Raw genomic sequence first — 20,496 nt, 5'->3', positions numbered from 1 at the left:
AAAAACCTGCTGCAGATCTTCTGCAACGATGCTCTGACATATCTCAGTGACCTTGGCATTCACATTTTCATCAGGACTTTCAGTGAGATCGATATCCCTGCAGCTGTCCACTTCAATCCTTTCTTCCTCCACGATGTACTCCAAGTATATGTGATGCTTCCTTCTGAAGAGGCCCAGTTCTCTATGAAAGCATATGTGTCTCATAATTAAAAATAAAATTCAATACCAGAAATGCTTTTTCAATTTCAAAATGAAGCTGCATTTGTTTACTCAAAATTAAAATGAGAACTCAATCCACCAAACGGCTTTTTCTTCTTCAACCCAGCTACTTCTGTCACTTAATTAAAACGAGACAGTAAATGGAATTTTACATTTCATTTTCAAAAAGCTCTCTGGTAAATGTGTAGCAAAATCCAATTAGAAATATCTAATTTGACAAATAAAATGGATCTACAGAAATGCTGTTTCATTTTTTACTTCAACACCGCTTATTCTGTGACACGATTAAAGTAGGCCATTGCCTGGGGCCCCTACACGACACTACACTGATGAGCTGAACACTCATTAGAAATGTCTGAAATAATTTTTACGCCCATTATTATGTAACTCTGTCATACAAAATCTGATATGTGTTAGTATCTTTTACATTCCCACTCCTGTGTGATGATTGGTTGGCACAAACTGTCGACTAGCTTTTGCTGACTCTCAATGCACATATTGTTGGCAGTTGCATCATGGGGCTTGTAGTGTTGGCGGCACAAGCGGGCCAGCTGTGATCAGATATTTTCACGCTGACCAAAGATAATTACATCCATGAAGCCTGAAGGCATTTAGTGAAAAGTCTGATTTAGCTATTAGCACAAAGGAAACCTTCATCATATAAATCACAATAAAATAAAATAAACCATCTCTAAAGTCAGACTGTAGCCATCTGAAAATCAAATCATTCAATTCAATCCAATTCAATTTTATATATATAGCCAGAAAACTCTGGGTTGCACGATTAAAACAAGCGGAAATATTCCTAGAAAGAAGTGAGGCTCCGTCCGTGAGACCACAGATTAAAAGAAACCCAGACAAGCTATTTTACAGAAGTTTTCTTGAAAGTTTTATTGCTAAAACATGACCCGTTTGTCTTGGTTGAATACATAGTTTGTTCATTAATGGTTTTCTGCTTTCTTGGGCATCTTCCAGTCAGTTTGTCTTGTTCAAATCCTTTGAAAACTGAATTTGTAGAAATACTCCTTAAAGAGACATAACCAAATTGTATTTTTCCCCAATTACAGAGGATTAGTTATGTGAAATATTTTTGTCCCCCTCTATGTATAGCTGAAAAAACCCTAATGAAAACTCCTTCACAAAGGTTAATGGTATAAAATTCCTAACCTTCCAAGTCCTTTAACAAATAAAAGGGCTTACTCCACTCTCCACTTACAACAAACTTAAAATTTATTTAAATTGGTTTTATTGCTTTTATTCTTTGTTTATTAAAAGCACACAGTTTAAGTGTTTCAAAAGAATTTTCAAAAAGCCTTACTAAATGGAGACACAGTATGTTGTTTTTCTCACATTAAAGTCATGTGATCTGAAAGTTTTTATTGAGTAACTGTTTTTCATTTGTTTATATTGCACTTGTGTTAAAACTAAGGTCTCAGTGTATTTTAAATACAGAGATTAGATCTTTGCAAATATTTATATATGGGCTATTTAGGGAACTACACTTCTCCTTTTGATGACATGTTCCATTGCAGCCTTTTCAGAAATATCCAGGTTGATCTTGTACTTAGCCAGGATTTTCAGGATGGGCCTCAGTTTTAACCACCACTGTTTCTTTGGAATACGATGTCTGCAGAAGACAACATAAAGTCATTACAAGAGAGGTGCTTTGACTATAGTTTGACAACGTTTCAAAGCTTCAACAGGACAGAGGTAAAATAACTCTAAAGGTAAATGGTGTTAAAGAAGTCTTACTCAAAGTCAGTTTCATCTTTGAGTTCTGCCAAAGGCTGGAAAACCAAAGCTCTCTTCCTCATACCCAGCACACAGGCTGAGTCCTGAGAGTTGGCAAAGATGCGACCTAGAGGTGTGAGTTTTAGGAATAGAACATGGAACGTCATTACTTATGAGCAGTGTCAAAACAATCTGAGAAAGATTTTGGGTGATTCATATTCCCACCATGTCTGTAGCATTCTTTCAGCTTGTCAGTCAACCAAAGGACAGACTTGATTCCCATCTTTGTGCCGAAATTCCTGTCAAAGGGACTCGGTGTACCACCCTAACAGAGTACAGAGAGGTTGAAGCAGATATGACCTTTTTAATGCTGAAACGAGAAAAAAAGAAAAGAAAGAAAGAACAAAAAGCAAACCTGCTGCATGTGGCCAAGAACATTTTTCCTGCAGTCAAAAATTCCCTTTCCCTCCTCAGAATAAAGGTTGAAGATAAAGTCGGTGGTGTAGTTTGCATTGCATTTCTCATTTCTAAAACAGAAGTGGGATATGAGAGGAAACATGAACCTTAAAATTAACAACTGGGAGGGAAATCTAAAGAGCCGTGTCACTTCTTTCACACCTGAGAATGAGTCCTCTCTTCACTGTTGTCTTCATCTTCTCAACAAGATGTTCTACATTCATCTACAAACAGATGAACTGTAAGTACAGTTTTAAACATGTATTAACCCGTTAAGAGTTTAGGCTTTGCTGTGTCTGACCATGTGCAGACCTCAAGGTGATGAATGTTGAAAGACTCTTCATAAATGTAGGCAGCATCAGCTCCAGATGCTAAACCCGCCATGGTTGCCAGGTAACCACAGAATCCTCCCATAGTCTCCACGATGAACACTCTTCTTTTGGTGCCAGCAGCGGACTGCTTGATCCTATCACATGTCTTCCACAGTGGAGAAATGACATCGCTAGATATTTACCATAACATGTTTTGGATTGAGGGATGCTTTGGTGTTTCTCAAAGGTTTTCTGTTTAAACCTTGGTCATTCCAAAATGCCACTGCGCACCAACCCAAATGCAAGGTTTTCAGCAAATTCGGCAGTTGGCCGCACAGTGGCATTTGTAATCGAGACGTGGCAGTTGCATTTTTACATGCTGTGCCGTGGCCACAGAGGTTTCTAAGGAAAGGTTTAAATTTTAAGGCAACTGGATGAGTTATGACATCGGTCAGTGGCAGTCCGGGCACATTTGGACGGTACGGTAGCAGCCTAGTAACAGGAAGGTGGCAGAAAGGCAGCAGTGCGATAATTGACTGATGGGAGGGTTTCCAAAGTCCCCAGAATTGTCTGATGATCGTTCAATTTCAGTTCCACGTGTTGCTGTCCCACTGCCACCGTCCTATTGTTATAAATCGTACGATAGCATCAAGGGCTGTTGACATGGGCCGGGGGCCCAGTGGTAACCAGATGTCAATCTGGTGATCCCAGCCCCCGTGGGTCCTGCTGATGAGATGACATTGATGCTGCAGAAAACTCATCATAGTATTCATAGCACCACAATGACTGTGAGACCTACATTTTGACGATTTATGGTTGGTGCGGTTGAGAACATTGTGCTTGCTGCACTACTCATAGAAGAGGAGCAACCAGCACAAGCATGGAGAAAAAGAAGTTGTTATTGGGTGAGGCTGAGTTTGCAGCACAGATTCTTGCTCGTACAGTACATACCCCCCGGCTACCGTGTAGCTGGTGGCCGGTGGCACTTGATATGGACGGCCACCATTCGGAGACATTTACACATCGTTAGATCAGAGCTGCTGCTGACCGGTGATCCAGCTGCCACCGCCTTATGACTGCCCGATTTTATAACGACATCATTCTTGCCTGTCTGACAGCTGCTGGACTGCTATTGCCACATTCATGACCACGCCAACGATTTTTTAATGTTTAAGATTCTGCTGATACCACCCCTATTGCACGGTGAAGGTATTGGTATTTGTGACTGTAGCATTACCATGGTAATTGTGTTGAGGGCAGTGTCAGCACCAATGCTGAAGTCAGTTCCTGGGACGTTGTTGGACACAGTAGCAGGAACAACCACAAGTGGAATGCAGAGCTCCTCATACTTCTCTCTTGCTTGCACCATCTCTAGACCTCCCAGGAACGCCTGGAAGGAGAAGGGAATACAGAACTTAAACTGGGACTTGGGGAAATCCAGTTGTATCATCATCATGATGCTCACCTCAAAGCCTCCAATGATAACAAGACCATGAATGTTGAACTTGGTAATGCTTAGACTGATTTCCTCCATGAACTCATGTGGTAAAGATCTTTTAATGAAAAAAAAACACACTTCACAACATTTTCCTTCAAATTGTGCGGATGTTTGACATACGTTACAAGCCACCACAGTAGTGCCAAGCCACCACACACAATATTCTAAATACAGAAACACTTCACCTTTTTGTGCCTAGTATGGAGCCGCCCTTTCCAGTCCATCCTGCCACTCCTGACCAAGTAATGGGCTCAATCTGTGGAGAAACTCAGCTTGTCCTCACTCTTATTTACAGTTATACTGTATGTACTGTATGCTGAATAATGACCCCAACTAAAATCCCATGGGTCGTTTCATGTGTGTGTAAAGACATTACCATCCCATGAGCCAAGCCATCAAAGCTATCATGCACTGCCAGCATCTGATGGCCCTGGAGGAGCCCGATCCTGACAGCTGCACGGACGGCAGCGTTCATTCCTGCACATGGGGCGCCTACGTTTAATATGGCAATATTGATGTTACTCTGGTAAAGACCAATGGACAGGAATGTGTGTCAGAACAAAAACACCATTTAGATGGGACACAAGAGGGTTGACAAATGTACATTTCAGTAAAATTGCATTTTCTTACTTTTGTCTCTGGTGGGTGGACATGGGCAAGCATTTTATAGGTATTCCAGTTATTCTCAAAACTCCTGTGGTCAGAAAAGAATGGGCAGACGTTTGAAACACAACAGAAGATAGGACTTTACGAAAGAAAAAGGGAAAAAACAAAAGTGCCTCACTTTCCCCTGAGATTCACTGCTTCATCAAACCGGCCTTCAGCCATGGCTGTCATGACATCCTTAGTCTGGCATGAAAAAAGAAAACATTTGAATTCATTTAATACACAGTTTTTCATAAATTGATCCAGTTAAAACATTATTTCCAGCTTTGTTTTGTTGTTGACAGTGATTCTGTATTGTAAGTTGTTAAGGGTTGACTTACCACTTGCACACACTCCATAAGAGGCAGCCTAACAGCCATGTTTCCAGACAAGCTGACCACACAGGCTGGGGTATCAGGCGTGGCTTCCAGTAGGGCCATAACAGCCTCCACACCCATCCTGCTAGCCTGAATCATACAATAACAGAGAATGAAGAGACTCACAAGAGAGTTTTGCTCATTTCTCAGGATTAAAATCTACCAGAGAATATTTTCTAGGATCTGAAGGCCGTGTCACACAGCTACTACGTACATTTTGCTCATATAACACAAAAGAAAATTGGTCATATGTAAATGGAAACGTGGAAAAGTGAAAAAAGTTGAGGTCTTTACGTGAAATGTTCTCAAATAACACAGGAACCATACTAAAACCTCAGAAGAAGTACGAATAAACCATGCGAAGAACACATAAAATCAACGTTGAACATGAACCGTTTGTGATCATTGCGCCGTTTATTAAGATTAAGATCAAGATTAAGATCAACTTTATTAATCCCCGTAGGAAAATTCAGCAGTTGTAGTAACGCCGTGAAATAAATACGAAATATACAAAGAAGAGAAACTCTTATATACATGTACACACATGGCTCCCAGATGGTTTGTAGAGTCAGATGGCAGGAATGACTTCCTGTACCCTTCCTTAGTTCAGGGGAGGTGTATGAGTCTACTGCTCAAGCTGCTTCTCAGTTTGTCCACCACTTTGTAGAGAGGATGGCAGGGATTGTCAGCAATTTAGCCAGCAGTCACATCACCTCCTCCAAATTGGCAAGCTTGACGCCAATAACAGACCCTGCTTTTTTAGTGAGTTTATCCTGTCTGTTGGTATCCTTTGCTTTGACGCCAGAACCCCAGCGCACTACCGCAAAGAAGATGGTGCTCGCCATGACAGACTGGTAGAACATGTGGAGCAACCTGCTGCAAACATTGAAGGACCTGAGTCTCCTCAAGAAGTAAAGTCTACTCATGCCCTTCTTGTAGACCGCCTCAGTGTTAGCGGACCACTCCAGTTTATTGTCCAGATGGATGCCCAGGAACTTGTAGGATGAGACCATTTCTACACCCATCCCACGAATACAGACTGGGGAGGGCGGGGAATTTCTCCAACTGAAGTCAATCACTATCTCCCTTGTCTTGACCACGTTCAGCTGCAGGTAATTTCCCCACACCACCTGACGAAACACTCCACATCGCCCCTGTAATCCTCCTCCCGTCCATTTTCCACACACACAAGGCATTCATTAGTGAGTCAAGCATCAGCTACATAATTTAAATGTGATATGTGGGCCGCACAGCAAGGTGACAGTTATACATCGGTGGTACATGTGTGAAAAGTCCCTTAGACATACGTGGAACGGTCGTAGAAACCCACAAATTAGTGTCTTCATCTGGCAAAAATCACGAACAATTGTGTAAGATTTACGTAATAATTGCATATAAACTGCATAAAATACCCACAAACTGCATAATTCTCAACCGAACAAAGATTTTGAACAGCTCAAAACCGAATTCACGTAAAGACCCATTAGCCGAAACCCTCGACGGACATCTGCGCACATCTACGAATGACAAGCACAACACTTATGAGTGACGTATTATGTATTACGAAAGGCCGAAATTTTATATGTGGAACGTGCACAAAAATGTACGTAGTGGCTGTGTGACACGGCCTTAAGTGAGGCATTACCAAGATTCGGTCAAAAGCGGAGGGCGTTCCTCCTCTCTGCACATGTCCCAGAATGGTGGTGCGGGTGTCAAAGCCGAGCTTCTTGGATACCAGCTGTGCATCCAGACATTAGCACAACATGAGTCTGTATTGCATATTTTGGTATGCCCACGTACCTATTTAACTGACCTGTTTGACTAGGTCACAGGTAATTGGTTTTCCATGGCGATCTATTGCCCCCTCTGCAACAATAATGATATTCAACCGAGAGCCCCGGCCTCGTTGCTGCAGGGATCAAAGAGAAGATTCATGACTCACATTTAAAAAAAAAAAATAATAATTATTCAAATTAACACAACTGGACCATGAATGTTGTTCTACAAAGTCATACATTTACCTCTGTCAGCCTTCTGCATAAATGATCCTCCCATCCTTCTTCAGGTGGCATCTCTGGGATAAACACCCAGTCAGCTCCACAGGCAAGAGCTGTCACCAAAGCAAGGTAGCTGCAGACAAATGGCGCATAATTGATAAAGCTCTGCATCTTACTCATTTCAGGGCAATCATTTAAAAACATTTATAATTTATCTTAGAAAACTTGTGAAACAAGGTTTTTTTTTAATCCAAGACTTATGATTGTGACATGGTTGGCATTTTTTATTGTTTGCGTACATTAGCAACTTTTACAGAAAAAACAAACTTCAGCAGAAAACGTCTAACAAACTTTAAATCCAACTCAGTGGTCTTTCACTGCAGTATGGTTTTCCCACACAGTGTGTACTTAGAGCTGTGATCACCGCGGTGAGGTCTGAATACAGGACTAGTAAAAGTAAATTATCAGCAAAGATGAATGTGTTTAATGTGTTTATTATAAATCCAATCACGCACCATATGCAGAACTTAAAAAAAAAAAAAGTGCGGTGAGACGGTGATGCAGTTATCGTCACACCCCTAGGTGTACTTACCCACAATGCCGTCCCATAACTTCCAGAATAAAGGTCCTCTGGTGACTACAGAGAAAAAAAGAGCATCTTGTTAAGCCACCTGCAGCGTCTGTATCTGAAACGTAAAACATGACTTCCTGCATACCTCTGTGCTGTGGTAGTGATGGCGTCCACTATCTCGATGATGCGATGGAGGGCGGAGTCAGTGCCAATGGTCATGTCAGTTCCACAAAAGTCATTATCAATGGAGCCCACCATACCAACAATATTGAGGTGGGAGGAATTTTTTGCCTCATTTGCTGTAATTTTTCCTGAACACAGATGAAAATGACAGTAAAGTTTGGTACAGATTTTCATTGGCGAACTGGGAGAAAACGTCTTCTGCTCGTACGTAGTTTGTGCTCTAAAGGTCAGGTCTCATACCAGCTTTTATTAGATCTGCTAATAGATCTTTCCACTCTGTCCGGAACTGGTTGGCACCTGTCAGACTGCCGTCCCCTCCAATAACGCACAAGTTGGTGATGCCCAGCTTTACCAAGTTATAAGCCGCCTTTGTGCGGCCCTCCTTGGAGCGGAAATCTTGACAACGGGCACTGCCGATCACAGTCCCACCCTGATTTTAGGGTTTCAGCACCAAATAAACATGAAGAACAAGCACGTTAGCGGAAGGGGTGGGAGAAACTGAAACCTAAATACTTCTAAGTCCCATGATGAACCTTGCCCTTTAAAGCATCATTTGACCTATAGCACTTGATCACACACACCAAACTCACAGATGGGGTTTAGTTGGTCCTAAACACAGAGTTGAACATGCTGGTGCATTATTGTCCTGGTACTTACCAGCTGCAGCATCATTGACACACTCTCCCAAGTGGCAGGGCGAATGTGGTCTCCTCCATCCACCAGACCCTGATAACCCTGACAACAGTCACAGAACAAGACAGCAGGAACTACTTCATATTTATATTTTAAAATATTGATGCAGGGGCCACAGCTTTAGTCTAATAAATGTTTTTCTGTCATAATTACACAATTGAAGGCAGATATGACAACTTGATTAATCAGAATCAAATCTTTATTATACATATATACATATATACATACATATATCACACATGTTTCAGAAAAGGCCGAAATTTAATACGTGGAAAATGTGCAAAATGCAAAACAATAAAAAAGGGTAATTTACCTCATGGACAAAATAAACCTTGGCTCCAGTGTACAGTCCCACTCGAACTGTGGCTCTCACAGCTGCATTCATCCCTATGGGGACATAGTTCATCAATTGTCTTTATTCAGGGTGTTTTATATATTGTGTTTCATTGTGCAATCCCATAAAGGGTTTGGTGGACTTTCATTGTAGAAAATGACAAGAAAATACCACTGTCTTATTTATTATAGGTGATATTTGATTGATTTTACTGCTATTCTTCAATGAAAAAAACTTAAAGAAATCTAATTCTAATGCTGTGAAGTTTTATAAATTTTGCAATTTCATAGAACAAATGTGAACATCCAATGAGGCCAAAATTTTGCTCGATTATATGTATGTGAGAAAAGTTGTGCATCACATAATTTAAAATATTTTTTAATACAATTTACACATATTACATTTATGTGCCTATAAATATATATGTGATAAAACAATAAAGTCTTGGTGGTAAACTGCAAGCACTTGTTCTGTAACAACTTGTTCTGCTGGTAATGGAATAAGGCTGCAGTTGCCCTCTAGAGGGGATCACTTAAAGGACAAGATGTGGATAGATGAACTCTCAGGGTGCCAACAGCATCTCCACTTACAGTGCAAAGGTGGAGAGTGCAGGGGCAAGAGTAAAACTGCCCACGTGGTCCACCTCACTAATTCACACACAAGACAGAAAGGTCATGCCTCTAAAATTACTCCTCATAACAGAAACAGTCCTAGAGAGAAGCAGGGAAGCCAAGAGGAAAAGGCTTAGATGAGATGATATCAGTGAGGGGTCACTGTTAACTTTCAAAGGTCATAGCAGACATGTTCCTCATCAAGTTAAAGGTCATGGGACAGTCTGTCCTGATCCGTGGTTCAACCAACCGCCATTCAACTCTGTTCCACAAAAGCCAAAACTGCTTCTAAAATATCGTGGGAAATAATATGTCATTAATAAATGGGCTTGCAAACCAGAAACAAAAGGTGAAGGTCACAATTATCTGTGGCTAAAAAGACACAACTGGTGTTTTTGAAACAGCAGTTCGCACAGAAAGATGAGGAGAAGTTCACATTCATTAATTTGAATCTAGGTACAAGCAATAAAGCTAGTCTGAAGCAACCAACAGTCCTCAAAACATCATACTGATTACTTTATCATTTGATATAAATGCCTAACCCTATTCGTTTAGATTTACAAGTTAACATTTAGTCACTACCCTTTGGATTACAACACAACACCTGTCTAAAAGATCTATCACACTGACTTACCCTGGGCATCGCCTCCGGAGGTCAGAACAGCAATGGCTCGACCCTCACCTATCTTGGTGGGGTCAATGGGAGCCTGCTGTGCCATGGTCCTGGGCCTGGAGCGGGCTGACAGAAAGAGACCTGAAGTGCAACCGTCCTGCTGCACTGTGGGAGCACAAGCACCTCTGGCTCACTCTGACTGGTACATTGCAAAAGTGCCCAGCTTAACTATCGTCTTGGCAGACATGGAGGCACAAATAGTTGTGCTGACGCATTTAGTCACAAACATGTGCTGTACACACACACACACACACACCCTCACACCCCACACTCCCACACACACAAGCAGCTATTAACAGGGTTAGAGGTATTAAATTCATTTCTCTACCCCTCAGTGTTGAAATGTTACTTTGAAATACTTTATTCTATTGAACATAAGTAGCTCAAAATATTGTTTTTATATTTCAAACCTGTTATCTGTATTTCATAGCAGTACATTCTGGTATTGGTTTGCATGAATGACATCCTTCTGTGTCAGCTTATGGAAATTTTAGGTTAAAAAAGCATGCCAATGTTGACTTTACATATGACCGTGTGGCCCCAATCTATAATCAGGTGTGTTCAAAAAACTGAATTGAGAAACACTTTGGCACCTTTACCTTCATTTGCATGCCAGCTTAGTTTTTTTTTTTTTTAATATTAACCAAAAATATAATAGGCATAATTAAAAATGATCATCATGTCTATTTGAACGTAGAGACATGTTGATTATTCTTGCTGACTGTTTCATTGCACAGTATGACAGAGTGACTATTGTGTCAGGTAAAATGGGGTCAATGTAATTTAAACCAGTGACAGAAGACGAGCTGCAAAGCAGACTTAGATTACAGCCAAAATAATCTACTTAACATTTGACATAAACAAACTCATGGATCATTTTCCTCAATTTGTTTTTGGTTAAGAGATTTTAGAGGAAATTTGAACTGATCAGACCCTATTTCCAAACCCCACCATCCCAGTAAAAAAGCAACTTTGTAGATCTATCACACTGCAGGAATAAACATAACTAGAAAAGTTGCATTTCCTGTGGAAATACATTTGATTGCCTAATTGCTGAAGGTGGTTGCTTTTAATTGCTTAATTGCATAACTTTTAGCAGAAGAAGCCGAAGTTTATTAAAAGGGAAAACCTTTCATAATCTTTGCAGATGTTTTTGTAGCTGTAAGTAAACTTGCAGAAGATCATTTACATTGTTACAAGCGGCATAAAAATGGTAAATTACAGAAAAAACTGCAGAAGTAAGCAAAATTATCCATAAATGGCAGAAAAATGATAGAAAATAATAGAAGAAGAAATGCAAGATTGTACCTAAAAAGTTGCTCAGGGATTTGAATGTTTCTTAAGGAACCATGTAAAAAATTTAGTTAAATGCCAAATTAGCTTAAAAACCATGGTAGATGCCAAACTAAACAAACGAGCAAGCATAGTGTATATATAATGGTTCCATAACCATAATAGGATATTTATTTTCTTTACTTGATCTGCAATGTGAAGCAATAATTACTGGTTTAATGTGATAATGTGTTTTAATGATAATCAATGATTATTACATATTGGTTACCATTACTGTTTACTGAAATCATGAGTGAATGTTTTCTGAAGATAATCAATCTTCAATTTGATTTTGTAACTTGAACAGAAGCTGTCGATCAGAACCGGATTACGAAAAAAAAAAAAAAAATTACTATGTAAAACTTTAAAATGAACTGACTCAGTAGAGGTGGGATTATATAAACTCCCTTCTTCCCACATCGGGCTGCACGGTGGCGCAGTGGTTAGTGCTCTTGCCTCACCGCAGGAAGGCCCCTGGTTCAAGTCCTGGCTGGGGGACCTGAAACAGAACATCAATGGGGGACATTGGAGTTTGCATGTTCTCCCCATGCATGCGTGTGTTTTCTCCGGGGTCCCCGGCTTCCTCCCACCGTCCAAAAACATGGTTCATTACTCATGGTTACTCTAAATTGTCCTTGGTTGTGAATGTTAGTGTGAGTGGGTGTGTGATTGTGGACATTCTACCCTGCGACAGACTGGCGAACAGTCCAGGGTGTCCCCTGCCTTCGCCCACAAGTGGCCGGGATAGGCTCCAGCACCCCCGTGACCCCGAAAGGGATAAAACGGCAGAAGATGAATAAAAAACCTTCTTCCCAATCCTTTTAAAGCAATAAATGAAGCTCAGCATGTCTTTAGTTAAAAATCACTATATTTAATTAAGAAAATATGATTTAAGTTGTTTTTTTGTTCTGTTTTCTTTTTTTTAATCTATGCATTTCATCATTTTTGTTATGAGTTTAATAAATCTGTTTGAATTCTTTATTGCTTTTACTACAATGCTTAAAATCAATCCATCCATCCATCCATCCATCCATCAGCTAGCATGATAGTAATATGAACGTTTAATGCTAAACCCAAGCATTTCATGGGGCAGCTTCTCTCCCCACAAAAAATATTCATATCTTCAAAACTCTTTCAGTTATTACAAATGTTTAAACCTTGTGTGAAGGTTTTGGGCTACAATCTGTGAAAGTTTCACATCTTTAGGGTCCAGTATGTTCTCACAATCGAAGCAAGTTAAAAATATTGCTGTAAGAAGCAGCCAAAATTGCTATAGGAAAATTGAGAGAGGTCCAGGTGATGGAGGATGCGAACCAGAGGAACCGCTGCAGATCCTTCACTGTGGTTGGCTGGAACCACTGCAGTACCACCTCCACTTTGGCCTAGTCCATCGCCACGCCTCCCACACTCATTACATCACCCAGAGAAGCAACTATGGTTTTGTTAAACTCACATTTCTTCCCTTTTACCAACAACAACGAAGCCTTGCAACATGTCCCGGAAGACGTCATTGACAAACGCCTGGAAAACAGAGAGGGCGTTATAGAGACCAAAAGCCATAACCAGATACTCATAATGTACCGTGGTAGTGGACAAGGCGGTCTTCCTTTCATCCCCTGCTTGAATGCGAATGAGGTAGTAGGCACTCCTCAAATCCAGCTTCGTAAAGAAGCAAGCCGTGCGAAGCTGCTCCAGAGCTGCAGGAACCAGAGGCAGGGGATAACAAAACCTCACAGCCACATCATTAAGGCCGCAGTAGTCGATACACGGCCTCAGACCACCATCTTTTTATTTGACTAAGAAAAAGCCGGCTGAGGCTGGAGATGTTGAGGTCGGATGAAGCCCTTTGCTAACTCCTTCTGGATGTAGGCCTGCATGGCCTCAGACTCAGATAGCAGCAGGTGGTTGTGCTTAACTCTTGTTTAAAATAACTTCATTAGATACTCCAGTCAGTCATAGGTTTCCAAACCCTGCTTATGTCGGCCTTTAGTGAATTAAAAAAAGGCATCGGTTCAACACTTTCACCTCATGTATGAAAACATGATGCCCTAATTGTTACAGGCTGACTCACAAATGATCATAAATGTTGTAACCATTCAGATCATGGCTAATTGAATCTAACTCCCGCTGTTTTGCAACACAAACAACAGAGAATGCTAAGTGATTTGATTAGATTAATACACAGATGCAGGCCTGACATTTAAAAACAGTAAACTGAAAATGAAATTGTTTTTTACATTACGTTTCTATTAAGGCTGTTTATTGTTTGACCTTTAACTGTTGATTTGTTCGTTTATTTACAAGGAATGTTCAAAACAATTGAACAGTCTTTATCCTGTTGTGGTTTCTGAATAAAGACTCTGATCAGCCAAAAGGTGGCAGCAGTAACTGATCTCTCCCTTCTTTAAGCTCAGCCGCTGCTGGAAAGGACATGCAGGCCGTGGTCCAATAAATCATGCACTGCAAATTTTGGAAGATTTTATTGTAGTTTAATCAGCTCAATGAATGTTTTAATAGGCTGCTATTTCAGCATTGCAGTGATAAATTGCATGTGGTGAGTTGCCCATTTTATTACCAGCCTCTCTTGAATTGTCCTTTTCCTGCAGTGAAAAGATTTATGCACACATTTCACTAGTTGGTGCAAACTTAATTTTGTATTTATGTTTACTGTTAGTTTTTTTTGGGGGAAAAGTTATTTTGTTTTCGTTTTTGCTTACTTATTTGTAATTTAACAACAGGCGACTGCTGTCCTCTTTACTGTTCAAAATCACCCCTCCCTTGACTTTTGTCTTTTTTTTCAATCTTTTCTATTTTTCAAGGCATTTTTTTACAATGTTTAAACTTACATCCAGGCCTCCCTCATTGAACATGTCTTTAACTGCCTCATCTATGTCATTTTAATTCAGTTCTAAACTGTAAAATAAATCACAATCCAGAGAAAAATAAAACAGGACAAAGCAAATCTTAGTGGCTCAGATTGATGTTCAATTCAATATCAGTCCAATTAAGAATTTAATATATCACTGGAAAATCACAGGAGATGGTAAAGAAATTAAAAGCTGAGGTTGCTAGAGGTGATGGTTAAGAGGCACAGGAAGAGATCTGACTCCACGCCTACAAAGGTCATGAATCATGGTTGTCCAGGCCAACCATTTCTAGAAGCTTCATTAAAAGAGTGCAGCCTCAAAGACAGAAGAGATTTTTTTCCCAGAAAGGCTCTGCCTCACATTTAGAAACACTAGGATCAAAAGGTAAGCCCTCTCTGAGATGATGTCTCTAACAACAAACAAATAAAACATGAAATATGAAGATATAATAGAGCTTAGCCCGTTGGATGTCGATTTGTGAGGAATTTTGGATTTTAAACAGGATCTGCACAAGTGAAGAAAAAAAAAACAGTTTAAAACAATGGATTTATGTTTAAATACAAATAATAATGTTCTGACAAGATTTCTTATTGTAGCACTGAATGTTAAAGTTATGATATTCTAAAAAAAAAAAAGAAAGTCATACAACAGACAGAAAATCCAGCCCTTTATGTATTAAAGAAGATGCAAAAACTGAATGTTTCTGATTGTCATTTCCTGATCTGTTTATCTGTCCTGATTGATTGGTGGAGTTGTGCTGCTTAATAACATTACCTGAAATAAGCAAAATAAGTGAAAAGATTTGGAACCGAGCAAACACAGCAAAAACAAAATCTTAAGAAGGTAAGAAGACCATTGACTCGAGAAAAACTGTCTCATTTTCTCTCTTGCAAGAAAAATAATCCTATCAAGAAAGTTTTTCAACAGCAAAACAATGCCCGTTTCAGAAAATATGCCTTAGTTACTAGAATTTGTTTAGATAAGACAATTTTTCTTACCCCACTTGCTGATTTTCAAAGAAAAATGTTTCTAATTTTAAGAATCCTTGACGTCTTTCTAAGGGCCTGTTTTTGAACTGCAGTGGCTTGTGGTACAGTTTGAAAAGAGGGAGTCTGAGAAAGAATTAACCTCAACTGAAATTAATTTTACACCATTAAATAACATAAGAGTAGTAGGTTTAAAGGTTGTCATTTGGACTTGGTTCATCTCTTATCCAAATGCCTTTTGGATAAAAGGTAAAACTAACTCCATCTGACAATCTTTTTTTTATCTAACTTGTCCTGTCCAACAGCTGAGCAAGCAGATCAGAGCTTTTGTATTGGACAGATTTTATTGTTACAATTGGGGTTTATGGACCTTCAGACAGACAGAGTGTATTTGTATAAACCCCTTTTGTATTTGAGGCTAAGCTTTATTCATGAAAATTATATTTGTATGCATTCCTTGATGGGCCGGACGGAAAAAAGAAACAAAAGAGGAGAGAAAGAAACAGAGTGGGATGTCAGAGATGGGGGATAAGGGGTTAGAGTGGGGGGTAGTCGACATTACAAAGTTAAAACGTGTCGTAAGTAAATTAAATTACATAATTTAGTTCACACAGCAACAACAACAACAAAAAAAAATTAATTAAACAAAAATAGTTTGCTCACAACTATTTACAGGTTAGAAATATAATCATGCAGTAATCCTTAATGATTTTCTCCCAAAATTTCTGCACATAGACAGGCACACAATATTCGCATTACAGATATTCATGAAGAGGGGTGTAGAAAAAGAGAAAAAACAATACCCAATGCCCGTATTTGTGCAAAGGTGAATAAGCGGGTGGGCTGAATGAATGTGTGCCTCTTAGAGTGCCTCTTGATCACATGTAATGGTCCAGCAGAGGCAGGAGGCCCGGCACCCCACACCCCAGAGCTAGGGGCAGACAGCGCAGCAACCCGGCCCATCCGGACATCCAAGAGCCTCACTGTCAGACAAAGATCCAGGAGCAACCACCCTCCCGTGCACCAGACCCCACCACAGAAACGGAGACGGAAGTCAAGACCCAGCAGCCCCCCGGCCAAGGAGTTTGAGAAACAGAGAACACGCAGAGCCGGAGCCCCTTCCCCGGCAGGGACCCGCCCCACCCCAAGGCGCACCGAGCCTATACTGGCTATATAATGCCCCGACGACCGCTCGAGACCTACGCCGGCGCCGAGATGAGAGGCACGCCACTGCCCAGGAGTCCTGAGCCCCCACCCGCCCCCAACCCCAGAGGCAGGCCGGTCTAGCCCATGGTCAGCCGACACTGCACACCCGTGCAACCTGCCTGCCAGTCCCACCGAGGTCAAGAGGGGGGAAGCGGCAGAAGCCGACCACCCGAGTGGGAAGGCGGACGCAGGCGACCAGCGGAAGCCCCAGACAAGGCCTGAGGACCAGGCTCTACTAGTTGCTGTAAGCAACGATGGAAAAGATTGGGGTGTCCCTGTATGCCCAAGAGAGGGGCCCCACCCGGCCCCAGGGCATCCGTCCAGCCCGCTCAGATGTTGTATACTCCCTCCCTGCACAGAAAAAGAGCCGCAAGATCAGGGACGCAGGAGCCCCCACAGCGCCACCAACACCCGGCAGCAGACGCCGGCCCATCCTACTCAGCGTGGGGGGCAGGGGGACAGGGAGCAACGTGAGCATCCTTCTCTCGTTGTGTGTCTACATGTATGTGTGTGTGTGTTAAAGAGGTACAGTTAAAATTGGTGGACAGGTGACAACCTTTAAACCTACTATGATGGAATCAACCTGGATGAATGAGAGTCTTCATAGACATATTAGATAACATGATATCACATGTTTTTATTTGTTGCTGTTGGAAGAAAGGATTATGTTGTTATGTACGTGTCCTCTAAATTGATGGATCAAGATTCATTTTGGAGAAAAGTTTCTCAACGTCAATGATTGAGCCAAACCAAAACAAAGAGCAAATCTCCTCCATGTAATTACTCTTTTAAAGCCACTTTATATTTGCCCCTATCAATACATCTTTGTTTTTATTGTTCTTCACTTCCTGTGTTTCACTTCTGTCTCCAAATCCTGCAGCACTTTCTGTTTTCCAAAGCTTGAGGTGTTAATGAAATGCAAAATCAACATGTCTGTGACATTTCATGGACCTAGTCGTACCCCAAGGCTCCGTCTTATACATAGTTTTATTCCTCTTGTGGATGTATGGTATGTGCTGTGGCTACCCTAATAAGGACATGGATGAGAGGATGAAGGAGGCTGGGGGCTGTAATTAAACGATACAGGATCTCAATGAATAAGTAGGGAGGGGAGGTAAAAAGGGGGCAATCTGCTCTAACAATAAATCAAGCTGCCCCTTTAGCTGCCCTCAACACAATATCACTATAGAGCAATCAGCCCCCTCCTTTGCAAAAGCAATTCCGTCATGTCTTGTTAGCCAATCTGTCTTCATCAGCACAAGTGAAAGATTGAAACTCCACCTATACTTCAGCCCCTCCTTCCTCTACCTTCCAACCCCCTCCTAATACCAGGCCCCATTGGTCAAAGCAAACCAAGCCTGTGGATCAGCAGCGGCGTGGGCGTCGACCTACACGTCTGCCCCCAATAGAAACAAACTCACACTTCAGCACAGGAAATTTGATTCACAAAACGCAGTGTTTGGGAAATGAAAGAAAGATACACAACCCTTAGGAGGGAGATTTGGTGCAGTTTGGTCTCCTTTATTTATGAAACTGCTTAACTTTTAATTTCCAGAAATAAAAGTTCAAAAACCTGTTTGTGTCCAGTGTGTGTGACTCTGTAATGTTATGGTGCACATATGCTGAAGACACACAGTGCTGTAATGGAATCCAAAGCTAATTATGGGTGACTAATTAATGAGACATTTCCTATAAGACTTGCTGATGTGTTAATTTGTAGTCAAATAAATCATAGTCTTGTTTTTGCTGGGTTCACTTAATAAGGTTTCATTACATTTAATTCATTACACATTGGTGGGACAGCTAAAATGTGGATTTAATAGAAATTTGGTCTGGAAGGAACAGGGGAACATACCAGGGGATGTTTAAAGGTCTTTGTTTTCTTTTTACCACTTCAAAAAATATTCTTCTGCATTTTTCTAGTAAAAATGATATTTAATGAGCGACCTTGGTGGCCTTTCAGGCAGATTACTCAGCAGTGTCTTACTCGGTTACTCCCCTAGGGGAGTTCAAGTTAATCAACTCACCTGTTCAGCGTCTTATTTAAGTCCAGGTGTGCAGTTGTTCATTCTCTTCCTTTACTGCAAGCCCTGCGTTTGTCGCCCCACCCTCCTCCATCCACCTGTGAGCCCTGTTAGGGGTAGTTATTACCCTAAAAATTTTATGGAACTCTTATCTCATGGAATTGTACGGAGCCTTATGCCAAACGAAAAGGATGTGAAAATAAATATTTTACTGCATGAGTTGTCTGACTGAAATACTGTCAAGTTATTATGCCCCATTTGAAAGAGGAAAACATCCACGGAGTTTTCGAAGCAGGAATTCACACCACCCAGACATACTTCTCCGTTTTGTTCTGTTTATTCAATTTCTTGAGAGGTTTAGACAGTAATGGTGGGGGGCTGGTTACATATGCTAAAAAACCTGAACGAGACATATTTTATCAATTTACCACAATCAATACAACAGTAAATATATAACATTAATCAACAGTTGATTCATGGCTCCATAATTAACTCAACTTACACAATTAATTTATTAAAAGTCAAGTTGAAACTTAATAATTACGAGAATTCATTGAAAATACAGAAATAAATATATTTCATAAATAGCAGTGCTCTTGTAAATGACATTCAATGAAAGACTAAACAAACATTTGCGCTGACGTGGCAGCTGACGCGAAAGCGCGCAGCCGGTGCTTAAGTGCACATTGGATCACCATAATTATGCCCCGCACTATGATCGAATCTTACCAGCTGCCTCCGTTTTTCAGTTTCACTTCCTGGGTCAAAGGACCCGACCTCTGGGTTTTGGAGGCTTGACCAAAATTCAACCATTAACCTCAACTGGAACCACCTGGTTTTGATGCTTTTTAACTAGATTGTTGAGATGGATCACAAGTTTTCCGATCTCTCTCGAGCTCTGTCTAATCTGGCGCGCAGGCACTTCATCCAAAAAAGCTCAGATGCGCACAGCTTAGACTTTGATTGACACCGCCTTGCACTTCCCTTTTTCCCTCTCTTAATTTTTTTTAACTTACTTAAATTAGTTTTTTCTCCAATGTAACAGGATGTACCTTTATACATTTTTTACTTTAGAATTTTATTTGATTTTTTACTTTTATGTTTTTTTTTCTTTCTCTATTTTTATTTGCCTTTAAAATAAAATATTTGAAACATCAATTTCCTGTAGTTTAACCTAACAAACACGATTGTTGTTACTGATCAGATGCCGCCAGATGGTTCAATCCGGCCCAGTCATGAAGAGTAAAAATTATAAGGATGTTTAAAAAAAAAAAAAAGAAGTATGTTTCAAGTCCATTCCTGTGGCAAGTTATGACTGTTTAAAGAAATAACCGAAATGCACAATTCCGCCACTAGGGGAAGCCAAGGAAAAGCAAAACAGCTGAAACAGCGTATCTCTGCATGTGCCAAAAGCGAAACCTAAGAACTCTGCATCTGGGTAAGATGCAGTCCGGTTCCCTGCAAGCCTCACCACTGTTACGTTGCTATAAGAATGATCAGTATTGACACCCTTTTTTGTCAAAAGGTAAAAAATGTTGACGTGAAGTGCTGAGCTTTCCAGAAAAAATGGACAGAGGTTATTTCTTCACGGAGTTGAATCCAAAACCTGCATGCTTGGTACACATCATATACTCACTCAAGTACCAAGCTAATGCTGGTTGGGTGGGTACACACATTCAACCTTTAAAACATCTGAGCAACTTCCCTGATAATGACATACACTGTTAACTCCTATATTATTTTGGGTGGTTTGTTTGGGTGTATTATGTTTATGTATTTTAG

At 40.6% G+C, this 20,496-nt stretch overlaps 1 protein-coding gene across 1 annotated transcript; it reads right to left on the bottom strand.

Annotated features, from left to right (window-relative positions):
• Positions 1-1,084: 1,084 nt before the first annotated feature.
• On the bottom strand, positions 1,085-10,514 carry pfkmb (phosphofructokinase, muscle b). The gene is made up of 22 exons (XM_004068566.5): positions 10,261-10,514; positions 8,995-9,068; positions 8,646-8,723; positions 8,229-8,418; positions 7,951-8,116; positions 7,827-7,871; positions 7,259-7,367; positions 7,051-7,146; positions 6,883-6,975; positions 5,202-5,327; positions 5,000-5,064; positions 4,846-4,909; positions 4,592-4,738; positions 4,401-4,471; positions 4,183-4,270; positions 3,955-4,107; positions 2,719-2,883; positions 2,569-2,630; positions 2,366-2,477; positions 2,176-2,275; positions 1,972-2,077; positions 1,085-1,846 (listed from the first exon to the last, which is right to left on the bottom strand). Exons 1-22 carry the CDS (start codon positions 10,343-10,345, stop codon positions 1,708-1,710), a joined length of 2,334 nt encoding a protein of 777 aa, XP_004068614.1. The 5' UTR covers positions 10,346-10,514; the 3' UTR covers positions 1,085-1,707.
• Positions 10,515-20,496: the final 9,982 nt, after the last annotated feature.

The sequence above is a fragment of the Oryzias latipes genome, chromosome 5, assembly GCF_053564925.1.
Source record: "Oryzias latipes strain Hd-rR chromosome 5, Olatipes_Hd-rR_3.1".
Classification (NCBI taxonomy): Eukaryota; Metazoa; Chordata; class Actinopteri; order Beloniformes; family Adrianichthyidae; genus Oryzias; species Oryzias latipes.
The sequence above is the reverse complement of the archived record's forward strand: the minus strand, read 5'-3'. Positions and strand labels throughout refer to the sequence as shown.